The 15,460-nt window shown below is 44.8% G+C and overlaps 1 protein-coding gene across 50 annotated transcripts in view; it reads left to right on the top strand.

The window, feature by feature from the left end:
- The window catches only part of LOC110528832 (peripheral plasma membrane protein CASK), a 60,111-nt gene extending 56,162 nt beyond the window's left edge, over nt 1-3,949 (top strand). For 25 of the 50 annotated variants that reach the window (XM_090239995.1, XM_090240005.1, XM_090240001.1 and 22 more), the window contains 3 exons: nt 245-447; nt 1,680-1,763; nt 2,161-3,949. In XM_090239995.1, coding sequence (XP_090096121.1) covers nt 245-447; nt 1,680-1,763; nt 2,161-2,337 — 464 coding nt within the window. In that variant the 3' untranslated portion in view covers nt 2,338-3,949. Of the gene's footprint in view, nt 1-244; nt 448-1,658; nt 1,764-1,904; nt 1,932-2,160 lie in introns of all 50 variants that reach the window. The other 25 variants (XM_090239977.1, XM_090239963.1, XM_090239969.1 and 22 more) reach the window with 3 other exon arrangements.
- Nucleotides 3,950-15,460: the final 11,511 nt, after the last annotated feature.

The raw sequence follows: 15,460 nt of genomic DNA, 5'->3' as shown, positions 1-15,460 counted from the left end.
CTCCCATTCCCCCTCTCTTTCCCTCTCTCCCTCCCATTCCCTCTCTCTCCCTCCCATTCCCTCTCTCTCCCTCCCATTCCCCCTCTCTCCCTCCCATTCCCCCTCTCTCCCTCCCATTCCCCCTCTCTCCCTCCCATTCCCCCTCTCTCCCTCTCTTTCCCTCTCTCTCTCCCTCCCATTCCCTCTCTCTCCCTCCCATTTCCCCTCTCTCCCTCCCATTCCCCCTCTCTCTCCCTCCCCACAGACACAACCAGACCTCCAAAGAAGGACGAGGAGAATGGGAAGAACTACTACTTTGTGACACATGACCAGATGATGCAGGACATCAGTAACAATGACTACCTGGAGTACGGTAGTCACGAGGACGCCATGTACGGCACGCGGCTAGAGACCATCCGCCAGATCCACCAGCAGGGTATGATCTCCATACTGGACGTGGAACCACAGGTAGGTGTCTGTGTGAGGTGGGGTTGTCTGTGTGTGAGGTGGGGTTGGGTGGGGTTGTCTGTGTGTGAGGTGGGGATGGTTGGGTGGGGTTGTCTGTGTGTGAGGTGGGGATGGTTGGGTGGGGTTGTCTGTGTGTGAGGTGGGGATGGTTGGGTGGGGTTGTCTGTGTGTGAGGTGGGGATGGTTGGGTGGGGTTGTCTGTGTGTGAGGTGGGGATGGTTGGGTGGGGTTGTCTATGTGTGAGGTGGGGATGGGTGGGCGGGGTTGTCTGTGTGTGAGGTGGAGGTGGGTGGGGTTGTCTGTGTGTGAGGTGGGGTGGGTGGCGGGCGGGGTTGTCTGTGTGAGGTGGGGATGGGTGGCGGGCGGGGTTGTCTGTGTGAGGTGGGGATGGGTGGGCGAGGTTGTCTGTGTGTGAGGTGCGGATGGGTGGCCGAGGTTGTCTGTGTGTGAGATGGGGATGGGTGGGCGGGGTTGTCTGTGAGGTGGGGATGGGTGGGCGGGGTTGTCTGTGTGTGAGGTGGGGGTGGGTGGGGTTGTCTGTGTGTGAGGTGGGGATGGGTGGGTGAGGTTGTCTGTGTGTGAGGTGGGGATGGGTGGGCGAGGTTGTCTGTGTGTGGTGGGGATGGGTGGGCGAGGTTGTCTGTGTGTGAGGTGGGGATGGGTGGGCGAGGTTGTCTGTGTGTGACGTGGGGATGGGTGGGCGAGGTTGTCTGTGTGTGAGGTGAGGATGGGTGGGCGAGGTTGTCTATGTGTGGGATGGGGGTGGGTGGGCGGGCGGCGTTGTCTGTGTGTGAGATGGGGGTGGGTGGGGTTATTTGTATGTGAGGTGGGGGAGGGTGGGGTTGTCTCTGTGTGGGGTGGGGTTGTTTGTCTGTGAGGTGGGGGTGGGTGGGGTTGTCTGTGTGTGAGGTGGGGGTGGGTGGGGTTGTCTTTGTGTGAGGTGGGTGTGTGTGTGTGTGTGTGTGTCCAGTATTTATTAAGCAGTATATATTCCACCGGCAGAAAATCAGTGATGGTGGAACGCTGATCTAATGATCTAACCTAAATATACCTGACCTTAACTCAAACATTAACTCTAACCTAACCCTCTCTCTTTAACCTAATCTTCATCCATCTCTTCAGTTTATGTTCTGCCAGTTGAATATACACTTCCTGTTTATTAATACTGTGGAGAGTTTTTAAATGTAGCTCACTAGTCAGTTTTCTGTCAGTCATCTCTTGTTTCTCTTCAGGCACTCAAGGTGTTGAGGACGGCTGAGTTTGCTCCTTACGTTGTGTTCATCGCAGCTCCCACCATCACCCCTGGAATGAACGAGGTTAGGGCCAACACACACTGCTACTGTGTCCGTCATGTTTTGGGTTGTGTTTTTGCTGTGGTGAAAGTCCATCCCACTGCCTGTGTCCTGTCTGCATTCCTGTTGATTTTTCTTTGGCATGCCTTTCTCCTTGCACCCAAGCTTCCCAAGTGGTGCAGGAAACTGCCTGTAAGTACTGGATATGTACAAGTAGGTTAGCTCATATACACTCCTTTTATAGGTGTGTGTATTGTGTTTGTGTGTAAATGGTTTGTTTTTGAGTATACTAAGATCCTTCCAGAGTCCCATTTCATCTTTCTTTCCATTGTGTGACTCGACCCTTCCCACAATGCCTGGAAGGAGGGTATTTTCTTCCCCTGTTATTCTGACTCTTTCTTCCCTCTCCTCCTCCCTTTAGGATGACTCCCTCCAGCGGCTGCAGAAGGAGTCCGAGGGCCTCCAGAAGACCTACGCCCATTACTTCGACCAGACCGTCATCAACAACGAGATTGACGACACCATCCGTCTGCTGGAGGAGGCTGTGAACCTGGTGTGTACCACCGCTCAGTGGGTTCCTGTGTCCTGGGTTTATTAACCCCTGAACCCAGACCAACACCAAACTCTGACTGTTGTCCCCCTGTTGTCCCCCATTCCCCAACAAACCCCGGTTTTCTTTTACAATGCATCTCTGTGGAACATCTCTGTGGAAACCGTGTGGATGAAGGAAAAAATGAATGAAAAAGGACTGATACCGCCTCTGAAACCTCAGTCAGTCCTCCTGAAGAAAAACAGTGACTTCTGTCGTCTTCCTCTCCAGTCCTTACCGACTGCCTCAAAGGCACATGTTGTGTGTGTATACATATACATACACATATATATATATAATAGAAAATAATGAATATGGTCCTGTTCTTAGAGTTGAAGGTGGGGATGGAGGGGGGGGGGACATTTTCTACCTTATTTCTTTTTGTATCGTTACAGCGATAGCTGTCTGAGGCGAGATAGTGAGGAGGACAGATGTGACACATGGTGATGGGTGTTTGTTGCTGTTTACTTTGTATAAGGCATTTCCTATGGTCGTCAGTCGGAAGCTTGCCGTGTGACCTCCTGACCCCTTACTCCTCTTGGCTGCCTCATACTCTTCGTGCTCCGCCCCTCAGAGACAGCGGAGGTCCCTCTCGCACAGTCGCCGCTGCCGCAGTGACACCACGTCCTATTGGGCGAATAGAAAAGCACAGTGAACACCCCTCCTCCTATCCCTTTTATTTATTTCATAGGTCCCTGTATCTGTCAATCAAATTGTTGAAGGAGCACCCCCCTGAACTCTCTTCATTCCCTACATACCCTGTTTGTTTACATCTCAGTTTGCACAATGGAGAGAACAGGTGCTCTCCCCCCTCTGTTTCTTTCTCTCTCTCTTTCTCTCTGTAAAGTGATGATTCTCCTCGGTCAGAGCGTGTGCTTGGTCACCGCCAAAGCACAGGTGTCCAAGCCAGAGGGCATCCCTCTTATCTGGATGGACGGACAGGAGAAGGGAAGAAAACAACATAATCCAACACGGTCACCCTGCATGCGGCTGGGGCAGAAGACTCTGACTCCTATGCACACCCCCCAGTCCTGCAGGCCCATAAGAGTGAGCCGTGTATGTAAATTGTCCCTATTTGATATGTTGTGGGAATGGGAGGGGATACGGTGTGGGACGTCCAATCCTATAGGTCCGCCATTTCAGAACTGTGTCGTCTTAAAAGAGTATTACTGTTTTAAGTTCAATGGAAGGAGATGCATTTTTATGGTGTGTAAATGTTTCAGTGGTTCGTAAGTCATATGAGTGATGCCAAGAGCCAGTGTGTGTATAATAATAATACTAAAAGAGCTCATTGTGACAAACTCTTTATAACACTTTACTTGCGGTGACATGACATAGCGCCTTATGAGCACTGTCGTAAAAAGGGCGTAGTGCCTGTCTGAACTGTCGTAGCATAAAAAAAGAAACTGCTTTGTCATGCTTCTGACAGTGTGTTATGTAGGGGTTATGTCTCTCTGCCTGGAGTAAAGTGTTACCATTTAAAGTCCTGTGTAAAGTTCCCTCTGCAAACGACAAGCAGCTCTTCGGTATGAAATGTTATTTTTCTTTTCTGTTTTGTAAAAAATATATTTCATTTTAAGTGTTGACAAAGTAAACTGCCTTTGGGTTCTGTCTAATATAAGTCCCTACAGTCTCTAGTGTACACCTCTTGTGTGTGTGTGGACAGGTTTGGCCCTATGTGTGGACTGTGGCTATAGGTGTGGATGGGTGGTTGTGTGTGTGATGCAATGCAGTAAGTAGTTTGCTTAAACTGAACATTATGGTCATGCAAGTGCTTCCATTGACCACAAGATGTCAGACATTGTCCACTAGAATGCAGTCTATCTGTACTGTCAGACATTGTCCACTAGAATGCAGTCTATCTGTACTGTCAGACATTGTCCACTAGAATGCAGTCTATCTGTACTGTCAGACATTGTCCACTAGAATGCAGTCTATCTGTACTGTCAGATTGTTTATTTATTTTTTAACCTTTATTTAACTAGGCAGGTCAGTTAAGAACAAATTATTATTTACAATGACAGCCTACCTCGGCCAAACCCTCCCCTAACCCTGACGACGCTGGGCCAATTGTGCGCCGCCCTATGGGACTCGCGATCACAGCCGGGTTGTGATACAGCCCGGGATCAAACCTGGGTCTGTAGTGACGCCCCTAGCACTGCGATGCAATGCCTTAGACCGCTGCGTCACTCAAAGCCAAGACCTAAACATATGTCACCCAATTTCCATTTGTCTTCTGATCCTATCAAATAATGAGCTGTGATCGAACCCTTTAAGTACGTTAAATAGCTTGCGGACTAAAGATGGCTTTCTCTAGTCCAAGTTAAAATGTAATGCTTTGTCCATGGTTCTGAAATACTAGGGAAGTCCATGGTCCTGTCCAGATAACCCCCTAGGCCTAGCTGCTGGAAAATGGTGTAGTTCAGAGATGATGTAATGGGTACAGTTCTGGCCCTAAATAATGACATGGATCATGATGGTGAAACCACTTTAACTCTTTTTATTGTGGTTAGATTTTTTTGTTGGGTATACAATCAGAAAGTCTGTGTCCATGGATATAGTAGTCTCGTTTAAATATGACGTCGGGCAGTAGTCTCGTTTAAATATGCCGCCGGGCAGTAGTCTCGTTTAAATATGACGTCGGGCAGTAGTCTCGTTTAAATATGACGTCGGGCAGTAGTCTCGTTTAAATATGACGTCGGGCAGTAGTCTCGTTTAAATATGACGTCGGGCAGTAGTCTCGTTTAAATATGACGTCGGGCAGTAGTCTCGTTTAAATATGACGTCGGGCAGTAGTCTCGTTTAAATATGCGTCGGGCAGTAGTCTCATTTAAATATGGGTATGGCATTCTGAATAATGTATTTGGGATCAACTTCCCATTCTAGATCAACTAATATGGTAGTTTAATGACTTTAAATAATTTGTACCATTATGATAACATTGTGGCACCAGTAAGGGGGGTGCTGAGCAATCAATCAAAATGTTGGTTATTTTGGGGGTTTTGAACAACTAATTCAATGATGTTGGTTCAATTATTTGAATTCCAGATTTTTTTGGGGTGAGCTACAGTTTCTGTAGAGAAAATCAGATCAGGCCTGAGCTGTGTGATGTATTAGAGAGTTAGTTTCCAACAGGCCAACAATCCATATATACTGAACAAAAATACAAAGTAACATGTCAAGAGTTTCATAAACTAAAATAAAAGATCCCAGAAATGTTCCATCTGCACAAAAAGCTTATTTTTCAAAAATCTTGTGCAGAAATGTGTTTACATCCCTGTTAGTGTTTTTCCTTTGCCAAGATAATCCATCCACTTGACAGGCAAGAAGCTGATTTTAAACAGCATGATCATTACACAGGTGCACCTTGTGCTGGGGACAATAAAAGACAACTCTAAAATGTGCAGTTGTCACAACACAATGCCACAATTGTCTCAAGTTTTGAGGGAGTGTGCAATTGGCCTGCTGACTACAGGAATGTCCACCAGAGCTGTTGTCAGAGAATTTAAAAATGAGAAATGCTCACTAACAGGGATGTAAACACATTTCTGCACAACATTTTAGAGTAATAAGCTTTTTGTGTTTATGTTACATTTCTGGGATCTTTTATTTTAGCTTATGAAACATGAGACCAACACTTGACATGTTGCGTTTATATTTTTGTTCTGTGTAATAATTTTCTAGATTTTCAATAATCCCAATAACAGTTTGCCACTGGAGAGAATGATCAAAGTGATTTCTCAAGGTGGTACCAATGACACACAACTGAGGGACAGACATTATACTACTAAATACTTAAGCAATAAGGCATGGGGGGGGGGGGGGTGGTACCACAGCTAAGGGCTGTTCTTATGCTCGACGCAACGCGGAGTACCTGGATACAGCCCTTAGCTGTGGTATTTGGCCATTTACCACAACCCCCCGAGGTGCCTTATTGCTATTATAAACTGGTTACCAATGTCATTAGAGCATTACAAATAAATGTTTTGTCATACTCGTGATATACCATGGCTGTCAGCCTGTCAGCATTCAGGGCTCGAACCACCCAGTTTATAATACACATTATACAACTTTGCATTTATTGATCTATACAATATATACAATTCTAGCATTTCAAATCATAGATATCTCTAAATCCCCAATCACAACTGCACACATCACTACTGGGACAAGCCAATTTGCCTACCCTAAGTACTTACCCTAAGTACTTACCCTAAGTACTTTAAACAATGGTGAAACAAAGTTTTGCAGTATAAAGGACTTGCAGTGTTTTATGATTGATAAACAGTTCAGTATAAACATAAACACGTGTAACTATGTGTCACTAATGTGTTTTTCATGGTTGCAAAGGCAAGGGATGCAAATGCCACCGCACTTCAATAACAACCCTGTTGCCATGACATCATCGTTGTCATTGCCGTGGTCGTCATACATCAACAACCTCTTAAAGTCCTAATAAACCCCTTTAAACTGAAGATGATTTCGAAAGGTTCAGGACACAAATGCTGACCTTCGGCGATGCTGTACAGTCTGCTCGATATCCAGGGCAGCATGGCTGACTTCCTGCGTTGGAAGGAATGTTCTGACTGGACTGAAGTTGTCTCACTGGAACTTTCAAGGCTGAATTTTGTGTATGTGTTTGACTCCATTCAATTACTTGGTTTGACATTGACAGTGAGTGAGTTGGTTCAATCACTACTCACTCTTACAGTCTGGTAAATCCACTGGGAATAAAATGGATCAATATAGCTCGAAGTATATGCATTGAAAATACACTGAGTGGACAAAGCAGGAGTTCCTAATGTTTTGTCCATGACAGACTATCCAGGTGAAAGCTGTGATCACTTATTGATGTCACTTGTTAAATCCACTTCAATCAGTGTAGAATGAAGGGGAGGAGACCGGTTAAAGAAGGACAATTGAGACATGGATTGTGAATGTGTGCCATAACAGAGGGTGAATGGGCAAGACAAAATATTTAAGAGCCTTTGAATGGGGTATGGTAGTAGGTGCCAGGCACACCGGTTTAAATGTGTCAAGAACTTCAACGCTGCTGGGTTTTTCATGCTGACCAGTTTCCTGAGTGTATCAAGAATGTTGCACCGCCCAAAGGACATCCAGCCAACCCAACTGTGGGAACCATTGGCGTGGGCCAGCATCCCTTGTAGAATCCAAGTCCAACGAATTGAGGCTGTTCTGAAAGCAAAAGGGGTTCAACTCAATATTGGGAAGGTATTCCTAATGTTTTGTACACTCAGTGTATATTATGTTGACCTAAGACTGCAGGAACAATCCCACACAGGACCTGTAGGACTTTGTTTTAAGGGTCAGGGTGCAACTTTATGCTTCTGATTCCACACTTTCAATAGCTCTGCCTCCGTACACTTTCAATAGCTCTGCCTCCGTCCCACTTTCAACAGCTCTGCCTACGTCCCACACTCAATTGCTCTGCCTCGTCACTCTTTAAATAGCTCTGCCTCGTCACTCTTTAAATAGCTCTGTCTCGTCACTTTAAATAGCTCTGCCTCCGTCACACTTTCAACAGCTCTGCCTCCGTCACACTTTCAATAGCTCTGCCTCCGTCCCACTTTCAACAGCTCTGCCTCCGTCCCACATTCAATAGCTCTGCCTCCGTCCCACTTTCAATAGCTCTGCCTCCGTCACACTTTCAACAGCTTTGCCTCGTCACTCTTTAAATAGCTCTGCCTCGTCACTCTTTAAATAGCTCTGTCTCGTCACTTTAAATAGCTCTGCCTCGTCACTCTTTAAATAGCTCTGCCTCGTCACACTTTCAATAGCTCTGCCTCATTACTCTTTAAATAGCTCTGCCTCATTACTCTTTAAATAGCTCTGCCTTGTCACTCTTTAAATAGCTCTGCCTCGTCACTCTTTAAATAGCTCTGCCTCGTCACTCTTTAAATAGCTCTGCCTCGTCACTCTTTAAATAGCTCTGCCTCGTCACTCTTTAAATAGCTCTGCCTCATTACTCTTTAAATAGCTCTGCCTCGTCACTCTTTAAATAGCTCTGCCTCGTCACTCTTTAAATAGCTCTGCCTCGTCACTCTTTAAATAGCTCTGCCTCGTCACTCTTTAAATAGCTCTGCCTCGTCACACTTTCAATTGCTCTGCCTCCGTCACACTTTCAATAGCTCTGCCTCGTCACACTTTCAATAGCTCTGCCTCCGTCCCACTTTCAATAGCTCTGCCTCCGTCACACTTTCAATAGCTCTGCCTCCGTCCCACTTTCAATAGCTCTGCCTCCGTCACACTTTCAACAGCTCTGCCTCGTCACTCTTTAAATAGCCCTGCCTCGTCACTCTTTAAATAGCTCTGCCTCGTCACTCTTTAAATAGCTCTGCCTCCGTCACACTTTCAACAGCTCTGCCTCCGTCACACTTTCAACAGCTCTGCCTCCGTCCCACTTTCAACAGCTCTGCCTCAGTCACACTTTCAATAGCTCTGCCTCCGTCACACTTTCAATAGCTCTGCCTCCGTCACACTTTCAATAGCTCTGCCTCCGTCACACTTTCAACAGCTCTGCCTCCGTCACACTTTCAATAGCTCTGCCTCCGTCCCACTTTCAATAGCTCTGCCTCCGTCCCACTTTCAATAGCTCTGCCTCCGTCCCACTTTCAACAGCTCTGCCTCCGTCCCACTTTCAACAGCTCTGCCTCCGTCCCACTTTCTGAGGGTGAACGACAGAACAGACAAAGGGTCAGGAAGGAAATACATTTAAATGGAAATAACTTTGACATTGTGATGCTGTAGTCTTTACACAGAGCAGACCTCAATGGAAAAAGTAATACATTACTATACAATAATTTCTAAGCCACAAATTCAAGTTGGAGTACAGGCAAGGACAGGAGACTTTAAAGGTTAGATTGTAGTAGTTGCCATATTGTTTTTATGATGCATGAATGAAATACACAAATTGCATTCTGAAAGGCAAGGAAAACAATCCTGACGTCAAACAGCACTCGACAGGCAAATTGACATGGAGTACATCTCTCTTATAGTCTCCATGGATAAAAGCATTCACCAAATGACTACATTATTACTTGATTATACTAAGAAAGCATTTCATGTTGTCGTGCTTTGATGAGGCCCCTCTTACAAGGTCCTCACAGGGTCGTCTTCATTAGCGCACACCTTAGCAAAACATTTTGCAACAGGAAACGAAAGCAAATGTTTATTATTGGACAATTTCAGGTGGCCCCTCCGTGTTTGTCTGTTTTCTTCCATCCAGGTACCTAATGAATACGACCCAGCACCAGTCTGCTACTGGAGCCCTGACCCTGTCTTCTATGAGTCACATCCTGTGTTCTGCCATGGCTTTTAGTGCAGGTGACATGAGGCGAAGGACCATTTTCTTTTAGGCTGGTTGAACAACCCTGGTGGTACAGTGCTGCTAATGCAGCCGGACAAGTTCATCAGACCACATATCCTCCCCCTCTCATTCACTGACTGACACATGTAGACTACTGCATATCCTCCCCCTCTCATTCACTGACTGACACATGTAGACTACTGCACAGCCTCCTCTCTCATTCACTGACTGACACATGTAGACTACTGCATATCCTCCCTCTCTCATTCCTGACTGACACAGACTACTGCACAGCCTCCTCTCTCATTCACTGACTGACACATGTAGACTACTGCATATCCTCCCCCTCTCATTCACTGACTGACACATGTAGACTACTGCACAGCCTCCTCTCTCATCCACTGACTGACACATGTAGACTACTGCATATCCTCCCTCCCTCATTCACTGACTGACACATATAGACTACTGCTCAGCCTCCTCTCTCATCCACTGACTGACACATGTAGACTACTGCATATCCTCCCTCTCTCATTCACTGACTGACACATATAGACTACTGCATATCCTCCCTCTCTCATTCCTGACTGACACATATAGACTACTGCATATCCTCCCTCTCTCGTACACTGACTGGCACATATAGACTACTGCTCAGCCTCCTCTCTCATTCACTGACTGACACATGTAGACTACTGCTCAGCCTCCTCTCTCATTCACTGACTGACACATGTAGACTACTGCTCAGCCTCCTCTCTCATCCACTGCAGGTGCAAGCGGACAGCAGATTGCAGTAGAAAACATCACATCTACAAATACATGTATTATTACTAAACAGTAAGGGCTCTGTGCATGCAGACAGTTACCTGGAGGTCACATGATCATCCAGACACACAGATCAGGAAAAAAGGACAATTGTGAACACACACACACACACACACACTTGCCTCTGTATTCACCGTGCTGAAGGTCTCCTATTGTCCCTCTGAAAGGGAGAGAACAGATGGAGCAGCACCACATACAGGTAAACTCAGTTTAAGGCCAGACTATTACATTAAACATCAATGTGCACGCCAGAGCCTGTCTGTGTTTTGTAACAAACTGTTTATCACTTGTTTGTAATTACATGAGCAGAGGACCACAGTACTGGGTCCAGTCCAGTGAATGGTGTTATTCTGCACATGTGTTTTACAGACAAAAGTGCATGAATAAAGCACACTTCTCTTCTAGTCAATGATAGGCTCAAGGTTCCCCGCTACCTAACGAATGACCTTTACTGAGAGACAGAAGCCCCGTTTATACCTGGTTCTAAAATTCTTCCATTGTCCTGATCTTGTCCACATTAGTATTGTGGCCACCATTTTGACATTTTGACATTAAAATACGCATTTTGATCTGATTGTGATCAGATCTTCCTGACCACCTCCGGAGACAGTCAGACATGCGTTGTCTGGGTACCCTACTAGTGAAGAAGGGTTCTGGACAGTGAGACCATTTCCATCATCATTATGCCGTCCTCTAAAATCAATGACAGGTGGTGCTACTGACTTATGTCTTAAAATAAATAAATATTATTTTGAAAGAATATCAGTCAAATAATTTGTGTACAGCCTCCCGAGTTGCGCAGCGGTCTAAGGCACTGCATTGCAGATCAAGACACAGGATGCATGACAGCGGCAGGAATAAACCAGACTAGAGAAAGAGATATGTAGAGTTGCTAAATTACGGTAATTTCCCCAAAATTCCCTTGAACCCACAGTTGGAGGATTCCCAGAATCAGGAGAGAATAAGGAGGAAATCCAGAATCATCCAACCAGCTGGAAAACTGGGGAATTTAAGGAAAGTTCCAGTTATTTTGCAACTAGAGATAGGCCACAGAGGGAAACCTTAAGACAGATAAGGAAGATTTTTTCCTGGAAAATTAAAGCATCTGTAGCCAAAAGACTCAGACTGTACAGTTTGTGAAGACTTCAGGTTAGATTTCTTACATTGAAGACACAAAGACAGATGCAGACACAGCTACACTACATGACCAAAAGTATATGGACACCTGCTCCTCAAACATCTCATTCCAAAATCATGGGCATTAATATGGTGTCGGTCTCCTGGCATCTACCAAACCCAGATTTGTCCTGTTGGACCGCCAGATGGCCGACGTTTGGTTTTGTGCATGGTGATCTTAGGCTTGTGTGCTGCTGCTCGGCCATGGAAACCTATTTCATGAAACTCCCGGCGAACAGTTCTTGTGCTAATGTTGCTTCCAGATGCATTTTGGAACTCGGTAGTGAGTGTTGCAACCAATGAAAGACTATTTTTAGGTGCTATGCGCTTCAGCACTTCAGTCCTGTTGTGTGAGATTGTGTGGCCTACCACTTCGCGGCTGAGCCGTTGTTGCTCCTAGACATTTCTACTTCACAATAACAGCACTTACAGTTTATTGGGGCAGCTCTATCAGGGCAAAAATTTCACAAACTGACTTGTTGAAAAGGTGGCAACGGCTGTGGCTGAAATAGCCGAATCCACTAATTTGAAGGGGTGTCCACATACTTTTGTGTATATATAGTATATATATATATGAAAAAAATTTAAGTAAAGAAATTGTCTGAAATCAGTGTTCATACTACTTCATGCTAATAGTGTTCAGGTTAACACTTCATTTGGAGCACTGTTTTAACACAAAACACTGCAATATATGTCACAACACGTCTAAATATATGTGACCCATTATGTCAGCAGTTATGACATGGTTATGACCGAGTTATGAGTTGTTATGGTGCTATGCTTCCAATCAAGAATTACCTGATCAAAAAATGCCAGTGCGTCTCTAAAACCAAAGATGGTACATATTCAAGGACAGCTATTAGCATCTACAAGGCAATGGCATACAATGCATGTAGTTCGAGTAACACAGTGACATCGGCAACCATTTTTGTCAACAGTTTAGTCTTTGGGATGAATCAATGAATCGTCTTTCAAACTTTTCTTTTGATCTGTCAAGGTCTCCTTTTGGAGTCTGTGGCGCACCGCAGCTCCTCCCCCCTCACATCCATCATTCATTAGGAGAAAAGAAGCCAATCCAGTGCTGAAGGGCTGTCAATCACTCACGCTATTACTCTACTTCTCAAATGTCTGCTCTCTCCATGGCAACACTATTACACCCATCATTTGACCTTTTGTGCAAACACGGCTCCAATCCCTCTACCTGTGAAGGCAACATAAACATGGCCTGTTCAGAGCACCTCCATAAAAGGTGATGAAAGACACATAAACTACAACCGATGGGCCTGTTTAATATTTCCCTAAACACACCGGACCCACCCTCTTCGCTCAATTATAACTCTTCAGGACATAAATGAATATGTAAAAATGGTCTGTGCAGCCTGCCGGTGTCCCTGTGGCGAAGGCCGTCCTATCAGTTTTACAAGATAGGAACGGTAGTGACTGATGTTTTACCTCAGGAGGCCTGCAGGCTTGATTGAAAGGCTCCGTGCCAGCAGCAGCACAGGGTGCTATCTGGGTTCAAAAACTATTTAAAATCTTTCAAATATTTTCAGATTGTTGGCTTTAGTTTGCCAAGAGTGCCAGGTGGGCTGGGTTTGGGAGTCTATTGGTTCCATTGCAACAGGCTCAATAAAGTCCAGATAAAGTATTTGAAATGATTTCCAGTAGTATTTGAAGCCAGGTCTGATCTATAGGCCTTTACTGAGTTCCTATGGCCGCGTTTGGGAATGTACCGCACATATTAACTGCCAGGACGGGAGAAGATGCGTCTGATATGGGATTCTGAAAGAGAGCGGAAGAGTTGTGAATTATTTAGCTGGCCTTGAGAATGCAGCGCTCCCATTGTGTTCTATCTCCCCCTGTTTAATTAACTACAGTAGGTTTGATCTTGGGGCTGGATAATGGAAACATTCACAAGGACACTCCTCTCCTGGCTGCTTTAGCAGTCTCATGGTTAGACTGTGCTGCTCCAAGGCTTTGTGCTTGTTGTTAAATATGAAATCAGATTATTAATGGTTCTACTTGGTTGACTTGGTTTCAAAATGTCTATTCCTTTGCTTCAGATTCCACAAAATACAAAGTATGACACAAATATTTGAAAAGGTAACTTATTAACCTTTTACTGAATTAGGCTAAATCAGGGTCACAGAGTGGTTCTTGGTAGTCTTAAACAAATCTACTTTGAAACAAAAATATACACCTCAAACACATGGTTATGGGCTTAAAACAAGAAGACACCTGTACCATGTCAGATATAGAGATGAAATGTATTACATCTTGAGTTTGCATCCCAATATTACACTTTATATACATCACAGAAGACTGAAATATAACAAAACTGTTTACCATAGAAACACCAGATTTTCATCTGTTTATTTAACAGAAATAATCTTTATGAATTAGGAAATTATGAAAAATATAACATTCCACCCATGAAGACAAAGAGGGTGTGTTTGGCCATTAGCTGCAGGAAAGGACTACCAGAGAAAACAATCCTTCAGAAAAAACATCTGCCCAACAAATGAGTCTGTGTACCGGTAGGAAGAGAAGTCTGTCACAGCTGTTGGAACAACATATTCTCCATAATGAACTGGGGACAGCATGACCCTGTGTTCAGCACAAAGCATCGGTTCACTGCTGAGAGAGAAAGGTAAGGGGTTGTGTGTGTGGCTGGATAGTGGAGATGTACTCACAGGCATAGATTTGACATTTCAGTAACAGGATGTACTTGCTGTGCCCTGACAACACTGTCAGGAGGAGAAACAGGGACACTGCATCACTATAGCTGGGCTTGTGAACTGTTCTTTTGCACACCTTTCTGAATGACCCAAAACTGATAATAGAATCTTTTTACTGTTGTTTTTTATTTCTTTACTTTCCTATTGTTCACCTAATACCTTTTTTGCACTGTTGGTTAGAGCCTGTAAGTATGCATTTCACTGTAAGATCTTCACCTGTTGTATTCGGCGCACGTGACAAATAAACTTTGATTTGATTTGATTTGTGATACTATATCAATGTTTCATAACCCCGGTCCACAGCCATTGCACAGATTTCTTAAATTACAGTACTATTGTACAACACTATTACAACATGTAATCAAGGGGTGGACGGTCAGCTGAATCAGGTCTGCTACTGTTGAAATGGTACAAATACGTGCAATGTCAGAGGACCGCGTTGGGAAAAAACAGCAGGTATTTTCCTTCCCCTTTAATTAAATCTTATCTCCTTCTGTCATGACCTTTAACCTAGGCCAAAGTCCACTAGCTGCTTTATTATTGACTGGGTCAAGGCTGACAGCTGGAGCTGTGCTACTGTTCCGTTTGCCTCTAGTCTTTAGCCTGGCCTTCCTACTCTTTTCCTATTCACACGGCAAGATGATGAGATAGAGACAGAGAGAGAGATTTGGCAATGTTAACATATGTTTCCCATGCCAATAAAGCCCTTGAACTGAACTGAACTGAATTGGAGAGAGAGAGAGAGCAAGAGAGAGTAAAAGAGAAAGAGAGATGCTTGAAATCAGCAACCAAGGCACACATCAAATAATATTTGAATTCAATTCAAGGTAACCATCGGAGACAAAGGACAATGTAGTCCGACATTGCATAACTTGATTGGTATACTCTGGTCTGTCTTTATGAGTTCAAGCTCACACTGAGGTGCATGGAACCTCCCTGAGTGAGGTGCACGTAATAATCACACCTCAAACCTCCCTGAGAGAGGTGCACGTGATAATCACACCTCAAACCTCCCGAGAGAGGTGCACGTGATAATCACACATCAAACCTCCCTGAGAGAGGTGCA

Source organism: Oncorhynchus mykiss, chromosome 7, assembly GCF_057628025.1.
Source record: "Oncorhynchus mykiss isolate SJ-2025 chromosome 7, ASM5762802v1, whole genome shotgun sequence".
In the NCBI taxonomy this organism is placed as follows: domain Eukaryota; kingdom Metazoa; phylum Chordata; class Actinopteri; order Salmoniformes; family Salmonidae; genus Oncorhynchus; species Oncorhynchus mykiss.
Note: the sequence above shows the minus strand (reverse complement) of the source record. Positions and strands in the feature narration are given on the sequence as shown.